The 8,814-nt window shown below is 41.3% G+C and overlaps 1 protein-coding gene across 5 annotated transcripts in view; it reads right to left on the reverse strand.

Moving 5' to 3' along the window:
• kdm2aa (lysine (K)-specific demethylase 2Aa) overlaps positions 1-8,603 on the reverse strand; it is a 31,169-nt gene extending 22,566 nt beyond the window's left edge. For 3 of the 5 annotated variants that reach the window (XM_079278695.1, XM_079278694.1, XM_079278691.1), the window contains exons 1-2: positions 8,470-8,603; positions 5,970-6,108 (exon numbers count right to left, since the gene is read on the reverse strand). In XM_079278695.1, coding sequence (XP_079134821.1) covers positions 5,970-6,108; positions 8,470-8,475 — 145 coding nt within the window. In that variant the 5' untranslated portion in view covers positions 8,476-8,603. Of the gene's footprint in view, positions 1-5,969; positions 6,109-7,906; positions 8,053-8,469 lie in introns of those variants that run through there. The other 2 variants (XM_079278692.1, XM_079278693.1) reach the window with 1 other exon arrangement.
• Between the last annotated feature and the right edge of the window lie 211 nt (positions 8,604-8,814).

An 8,814-nucleotide genomic window follows, 5' to 3' on the forward strand; every position in this document is an offset into this window, starting at 1 on the left:
AAAGTATTGCAATATTTATATTTTTGCAGTGTTACGAATTGGATATCTGTGGCAACAGTGCCGGGAAGAAATGCTTCACATTTAAAGCAGATAACTGGCGAACCATGTGATGACTGTAATTACGAAGCAGTCACAGGAAATGCAACGTGTTTGTCAGTGAGCTTGACACTGACCGCTCAGCAAAAATTGGTTTACAACATATGAAGGAATCAGCATGCATGAAACAGTTGCAGAATGTAAACAATTTTTATTGTGCAAACTGCAACGTAGTGAAAACAGAACTTAAAAATAAATAGATATGCCAACAACCTGAACATGGCTTCCTTTTCAAAACAAAATATTTTAAGATTCCCTCTGATTTGAATAATTGAATGGCTCGTGCTCTTCAGTGTGTGGCTGAATATGTGTTTTAGCACCGCAGTGTTGCTGGATTGATTTGTCATGCTATGTTGTCATATAAATATAAGTGACTGGTTCATGAGAGTTTGTTCTCGTCGTGTTAATTACATTGATTTTGACAATATGCATTGTCCGTTAATGACACATCATCCCATCATGAGCGGGGTTAGGGTCGGACATTTTATTCTGTTTGAGGTTTTGTTTTGTTTTACATAGCAAGAATTATGGTCTGGAGAAATGGGGATTGTGTGGCGATTACTTTTGCCCCGTTTGAATCAGTAGGGAACAGCTAAACGCTGCGGGGAGAGTTTGTAGGGCGAGTGCTGCTGTTGGATTTCCTGCTAAGCTAGTTTAGCAGAACACATGCGCCATACCAGAGTACAATGTTGTGGTTCCGGGGTGGGCGTGTCAGCCAGCATGTTGCCAGGTTGAGCGCAGTGGCGGCTCCACCGAAAACATTATATTTTCCACAATTTAAGATTCTGCATTTTCCAAATGCACTAGTATTATTCAAATGTATGTTCTAGAAACAAATAACCGTAGCTGTCAAGTCAAACAGGGGTTTTCTTTTATATAAATAGAAACAATATAAATAACTGAAAGGAATTTAAACTAATGGTAAATAAAATAATAAATGAAACCGTTCGTAAAAGGGTTTGATACTGACTGCGTGTGTTCGGCGGGAAAGCAGGGCGGAACCAATCTGCCTGGAGGTGTATATAACCAGTGACACAGTAACACACGGTGTCGCAGAAAATACCGTCCGGGAATTGGACAATCAAGTACCATCGAGATCGTATCGGGTGGAGATCTGCGGACGTCACTGCATGACTGACGAGTCGGAAAGGTCTGGAGAGGCAGCCGGTAAGAGAGCGGACACTGCGTATAACCAACTAACACTTTGAAGTGATGTGAAGCAAACTGCCGTCCAGTTTGCTAGCATTAGCATTAGCACGTAGCAACCTGCTCTTCACAGCTGCATGCACAGATCACCCTTTGTTTGTAATGCTGTTTAATGATTGATTGTCCACAAATGTGTTTTATCTGGTTGCGGTAAATTGTAATAGTATGAGGTCAAATTATTCACTGTTGGTATTGTAAATATACATGATAGCATTAACTGTGTTTATTAATATCAGGGCATTTTAGATTGTAGGATTTGACACTGGTGCTTTATTTACCGTACTTTTCGGACAATAAGCCGCTACTTTTTACCCCACGCTTTGAGGCGTCGGCTTATAGTCCGGTGCGATTTATATACGGATTTTCCGTAGCTTTTCTCCGCCACAACAACAACCGCAACTTCCGGTTCCGGTCTAACACAACATTTACGAGCTCACGACACAGAACAGTTGCTACCAGCAACCCCTCTGCTACCAGCTGTTACTGACAGGGTCGCTACAGTTAGGACAATGTTTAGAAAAGTGTAGCATTCAGCGTGTTGAAAGCATTTGTCACGGCGAAAAATACCGGAAATAGTCCAGACATATTAAAATAAGTCATCATCATACCAGCCATTGTAAACACAATTATACATGAACTAAGATCATATCTGGAAGCTGCGAGTAATGTGTGTTTTCATAGTCTGCTTTATCTCAGCCATTCGTTGTTATCTCAGCCATTCGTAACTGAAGGTACATGATGTGGTGTGTTCAAGGACCCAAATGCAGACTCCGGACAGCAGAGTTATGTTGCAAACCAAGATCATTTATTTCTCTCACTCAAAAACACGCACACAAAAACACGCATTGCGCCGTCCTCCGCATCTTGTAGTGTGCCAGCCTTTCGGAACCCGTTGGTGATGGTGGATTCTTTCACACTGTTCCGCGCTGTTAGGATCCACTGGCAGACTTGAGAAAAAGCTGCTCTTCTCATGCGTGTCTACGTTGCTCATAGCTCTGAATAGCATTTACGGCTAACTGGCTTGGCCAGTTGCTGCTAGCACAACAGCTATTCAGAGCTATGAGCAACAACAGTTATTGACTCATTGCTTTTAGTTTGGTAGCCGTGAGAGACCTTAGTCTGTAATGCAAGTGTCTGCATGAAAAGATGTACAAAGATATTATATATTCGCTAATGCTAATCGCGGTTAGCATTTCCCCATTGGCCGTAATGTTAAAATTAGCTTAGAAGCTAGCGACATGTTATGATGTTCATAGACGAAGACTACTTTAGTACTGTTAAAAGCATCTTGCTGTTCAACGGGGACACCTGCGGCTTATAGACCAGTGCGGCTTATCTATGTACAAATTCTTTTTTCTTTAAAAAAAATCGGCTGGTGCGGCCTATATACCGGTGCGCTCTATAGTCCGGAAATCAAGCCGTTATGAAAGCTTTGCCTGTGTAAATTATTCACTGTGTATTTAATATGGGTTCTGTTTCTTTTCAATTTAAAGGTTTTTTACCTGACTGAAAGAACTGAACAGCTAACAGTGCTAAGCTAAAAGGCTAAGTGGCTAAGCTGAACGAAGTGAGCTGAACTGTACTGAACTGAACCTACCAAAAATAGGAGGAAAAAGGAGTTTGGTTTTTGAGTGGAATCCAGTTGGGACCCTTCAGGTGGACTCGATCCCTTTCAAGTGGGGAAAATGCAGACGTTAAGAACTTAACTTAACAGTAAAAAGACGGATAACTTGACAGTAGCTGTGGCGTTATTAGGAGGTGGCTCAACTGTAGGACAGCACTGAAGGCCCAGGTGTAAAATGCACGGCCCACCACTGCCCTAACATTCTAGTGGACAAGTAAGAAACAAGCCTAATATTAATTCACATTATCCTGCAAACCAAGGTATTCAAGAATTAAAATGGCTGTTGCTCAGTTACAATTCCCTTGGATCTCCATTTAACAAATAAAACATTCCAAATTTTAATTTGCATGAATATTAGAAAAGTGGGCGACTGCATGTAGCTCCGCTTCCAGCTTGCTTCGGTGTTCGTATAATGTTGAGATAGCAGTTTGGCTGAAGTATTTTCGCCAGACATACCTTGAATCCAGTGTTTTAATCATTGTTCTGAGACCGTCTTTCTCGACTGTCTGTAGCGGGACCATTTCCTTGCATAGCTGGATCGTTATTGCGTTCGTAATGTCGCTCCACCACTTGCTTTTCTTGTTATATGCTGCCTCGATCAAATGCCTCTTCAAGCGATGTGTGACCCTTTGGCTTCTCTGTTTCACTCGCACCAACGTTACTGGTTGACGGCCTCTAATCCGACGGCCGTAATCACATACACTCTTGGTATTCCAACACATGTTTTCTGCTGAGGTGATGGAGTAAGTTGCTTGTGTTACCACCACTCGACAAACTTTGCAATATATAGGCTTTTGGTCTAGGTCGGATTTTTTAAAACCAAAAAACTTCCAAACAGCAGACACAGCTCCTCTCTTGGGCACAGACTATTGGTGAATCTCCGGTCTCTCTTTGTTCATCCTGCTTCTCTCCTTTCTGTTCTTTAATGGAACGTTACTGTAGCGATGGTGGAAAATGTATATCATACGGGAAATTAAAACCAGTATACCGCCCAGCACTACTGCAATCTTTCTTCTATGACAGCGTTGAGTTTGTAGCAGATCAATATGGCAGGGAGTAAACAGAGCAGGCCTGGATGCTGCTGCTGGATATCCAGCACTACTGTATGTGACTTAACCAACTATAGTTACCGTACTGTGATCTGAACAAAGAACAGCAGGTCTGGGGGCAAATTAATGCTGCACTTGAGATTTCAAGTGACTTGTTTTCATAAATGTAAACTCACCCACAATGCATTTTTTGGTAGCGAAAAGCTCACGCTTTGTGTTAAGCTAACTGTCCAAACAGAAAAGGCAGTTTGATGAACCTCACGTTTTCCACCTGCAAAACGTGCTCTGTCTGAGTCAGACCTACTGGAACAGTCAGGAGCAATTACAGGCGACAGGCTGCACACTCCCAACTTCTCAGCGAGGTAACAAACATATTTTAACTTTCACTGTTTGCTAGGGGTGTCACGGATCACAAACCTCACGGTTCGGTTCGGATCACGGTTCGGATAATTTTTCGGATTAACAAAGAAAAGGGGAGGAGACAAATAACTTTGCTTTCCATTTATTAAAGAACTTCAAGAACACTTAAAGCAAAGAACTTTGGGCGATAGTCTTACATGAAAACAAAAATATTGAAGATGTCCAATTTGAAACAAAATGAAATAAATAAATAAAAATAATACATTCAAGAATTCTGTTAAGTTTAAGTGCAACATGAGGTATGTTGATATCCTCGTCCTTTGATCAATACTGAAAGAAAGAAACAGCCAGTGAGCTAGCTTCCACCGTTTACACTGAACTGAACTGCTCGGCAACAACTTGGGTCTATGTTTACTTCCTGTCAGGTCATTCAAATACACAATAATGTTACATTACTGTGACATTATTTTCAAAAAGATGAGAATATCTCCATTGTCTGGGGAGAGGGTAGACCTTTCTGTGGTGACTGGAATATTATTGGGCCTGTCCAGCTTCACTCTGATACTTCTGTCAGCACCTGAACCAGGTGTGTGTCTGTGTGACTCTCACAGAGGGGGCGTGTCTACAGCACCTGCCCCAGGAGTGCGTCTGTGTGACTCTCACAGAGGGGGCGTATCTACAGCACCGGACTAAGAATCACTCCGCCGTGGTGAAAGCAGTCTCTACAGTCTTTTCCTTTTCATAGAGGCATGGAACAGCTTCACACTGTAAGTGGACGTCGTAGCGTGGCTCAAGCATTTTAACCAGATTTAGAAATCCTTTGTTTTCTACACCGGAGTGTCCCCGCCGCGGCTTCTGACGTTCATCCGCTCGCCATGACTTCACCGTTAAATGCTTCTAAGCTGCTCCGTTCACGTGAACACACTACTGCTTTATATCTGTTCACTGACACTCTGCATTGATATTCGGGGACTTGTTACTTGAAAAGGAACAGCAGCAGTAGAACTTTATTACACACTATGATTACACTGTAAAAAAGAAAATAAATACTCTATTGATCCGCGGTTCACGAGTGATCCGAACCGTGAGGGGTGATCCGAACCGTGAGGGGTGATCCGAACGGATCACGGATCGATCCGTGATCCGTGACACCACTACTGTTTGCAGACCCAGACTTTTGAAGCACAAAATCAGATCACGATTGCTATCATTTCCCGACTTCTTCAGTAAAACAAAAATAGTTTGTTTTGCTTCCCCCGTATTCTGGGACAGGTGGTATTAAACCGCATTTGATGTTACCACCAGTGTCAAACCAGGCTGAAATCTTGAAGGGGCACTACACCCATTTTCAAAATGTATTTGTTATTCCTATGGTCTAAGAAGATTAAAAAACATTAGTAACCATGAAAATCAAAAAAACTAGAGTGCTGAACCAAAAATGTGTGTCATCAAGCAAAAAGTCTGGAACTGCTCCATAGACAAAGAATTGAGAGAGATCTTTTAGAGGACATTGAAAGATCCCTGGGGAATGTTCTGAGTTAAGGGAACAATTTCTGTTTCATTACCAAGAAAGCTTCAATAAAAAAAATTAAATAAGATAAAGAGAAATCGAAGAGAGAACTGTGCTGGCCTACCTCCTCCCGCCATGCGCAGGATCCGGTTAGAGCCGAACCTCTGACTGTGGACTTTCTCCTCCAGGTCAAACATTCTCCTTCCATCAATCTCCTCATCTGAGATGCCGTCGTCATGGTAACGTCGCCGGGTACCGGCCCGCTAGGGGGATGGAAAGAAGAGAGGATGGGTAAAAAATATAATCATTAGGCACAGGTGACAGAGAAAGGACAATTGGTCGAAGGAAGAGACAACCGAACCAGTACTGGAACCATCAAATGAAACCCGTTTCTATTCCCTAAACAACAGATTTGACAACAAACTACAGTCTGTGAAATGAGATTAAAACTCTACCAAGAGTTGCTCAAAACATTAAGACAGCAATTATTTCTTAATAGTGACTGAATATTAAATAACAATATGCGGTGAAATGGGAAACCCCATCAGCACTGAAAAGCTGGAACTCAACTACGACAAAGTTGAGAAAATCCACAGTTGAAAATAGTCTCAGTGAAGACCAAACCAGGACACACAGATGGATGGAAGCACCCATCAAGTAAAAGTAGTGACTTATTTTACATTAAAAAGGTGCTCCTCTTCAACCAGACTAACCACATTTCTGAACATTGCTTTCAAACAGTGGTTCTATTCATTAAAGTGAAAATACTGGTTTGGGTGGTCCCAGGTCATGACAGGTGACACAAGGATATCCCACCTTCCTGTACTCCATAATCTCTCCAACCTCTTCACTGGTGTCTACAGTCAACCATGTTTGGTTAATACACTATTAGTGCACTGGTGGCATATAAACCCAAAGCACAGAGAAGATCAGGTAACAACACAGTCTGAGAGCAACTTCATTCTCTGCTCAGGCAGACATTACTCCACTTTATCTTTACATAGCAAATAGTTGCAATATTAATGTTCATTATGTTAAAATTTGTTCCTTTCAAATATTTTTGTTTTGAAATGTTAACAAACAATTTTACAGTTCAAAAATTAACTTATTACTACTCTGGTGGACAAACAAAACATATTTAGCATTTCAGTACTTCAATTTCTTGTCATTTATCAGCCAACAAACATGTTTACACAAACATGATGAACACAATGGGAGCTATTTTTAAAGCCATTTCCTTCTGGGTAGACACAGACAGCATGTAAATAAAAATCCCAACTTAACAATAAAACCAAAGACATTAGGCAAGGGTCTGAACTTTGTGGGAAATGTGATTTTTCTTTTTTTTATACCAGGTCTTATTGTTTTTGTAGCTGCCATATCTAACTAATATACCAATCTATAGAAAACATGAAAGCAAACACACAGCACCCATTTATTGTATGTGACATTACATTAGATGGTAAATTAACAAATGAAAGCTGTGTTCATAAGGGACAAAATAAGGACCAATGTAACCAAATATATTTTAAACTTACCAGCCTTTTGCTGTACCGTGGCTTGGAATCATCCATTATCACTGGAAAACCAACCTCTGCCACCAAACGCAGGTAGGTTAACGGTATTTAACGACGCATAGTACTATGGTAGCGCCTTGATTTACACTTTACTATATTCCAGCAGACAGTAAACAATCAGCTACAACGCGTGTTTACAATAGTGGCTTTACATGTTAGCTAACTTTGTTTAAGTTATAGCAAAAGAGTTGAGTCTCAGTCTTCTGACTGGCTAATTGAGATGACTAAGCGATGATATTTGTAGTCTTTGAAAAACTCTTAAACTCACTAACGCTCATCGTTCCGTGAGTTCACATAGGTTCGGTGGGAAGCTTTAAAGCTTAACCTGGAGCCCGACTCATCTAAAGAGGCCAATTACTGCACTACACTGAATGAAAGTGAACTTTTTTCATAAAATTACCATTATCATAAAAGTAAAACAGCCTAAATACTCGAGCTTTGTTTCTTGCCTTCACCATTCCAAGTAGTGTCCAGCTAACGTTACCTTTTAGGAACGCGTCCTGCTTGTATCGATGGAAAACTCAACATGAGCTGAAGTCGTATTAAATAGCAGGATGCAGATATTTACAATGCCCACAGTTAAATGAATTACACTGATGCTGTTGTTATTCCTAGTATGGTATAAAGTTGATGCGGTTTCTGAACAGCCGCCATTTTCCATCCCATCACAAAACATCCCCATATCCCGCCCACAACAGTACATTGGGCAAATCACAGCTATCCCGGCGAGGCATTAATTGGACTACAGCAGTGTCACTCACGCAAATTATTCGTAAACTTTGATTGGACAAGTATAACCAATAGACATAAAGTAGCTGGCAAGCAGCCAATAACAGCGCAATTCGAAAACTGCCTCATATTTCATTGGTTAATATATCCCAACAACGTTACTGACTGGACAAACCCACAATCAGTCAAGAGAAGAAGCCAATCACGCGATGATACAAACTCACTGACCACCACCCCATTATCCAATATAACAAACGTTAGTCATCTCTCATAAATGACGAGACTTGCCTTAAAAAGTATGCGTTTGACAATGCTTACCCCCATATCCACACAGGTCCGTCAATTTACAAACGCTTTCAGTAATCTGAGATGTGCGACGTCCTCTGTGTCCGGTGTTTTAGCTCCCAAAGGCTCGCATCGGAGAGACACGTTTTGTAGCGTTCACCTCGAAGAGGAAGTGCTTGCAGGTCGATAAATGGAAGTGTACTTTACACCCGCCATCAACGATTGGCTAAAAAATGTTGCATCGCTTTTGTGATTGGTGGCAGGACTTGTCTTTCAAACGCGTCCATCTTTGATACGGCGAGCGAGGGGAACACGCCAAATGCGCAATACGATTGTAACACAATGTAAATAATCAGTTCTACGCAAAACAAATAACAA

The sequence above is a fragment of the Melanostigma gelatinosum genome (genome assembly GCF_949748355.1).
Source record: "Melanostigma gelatinosum genome assembly, chromosome: 11".
NCBI lineage: Eukaryota > Metazoa > Chordata > Actinopteri > Perciformes > Zoarcidae > Melanostigma > Melanostigma gelatinosum.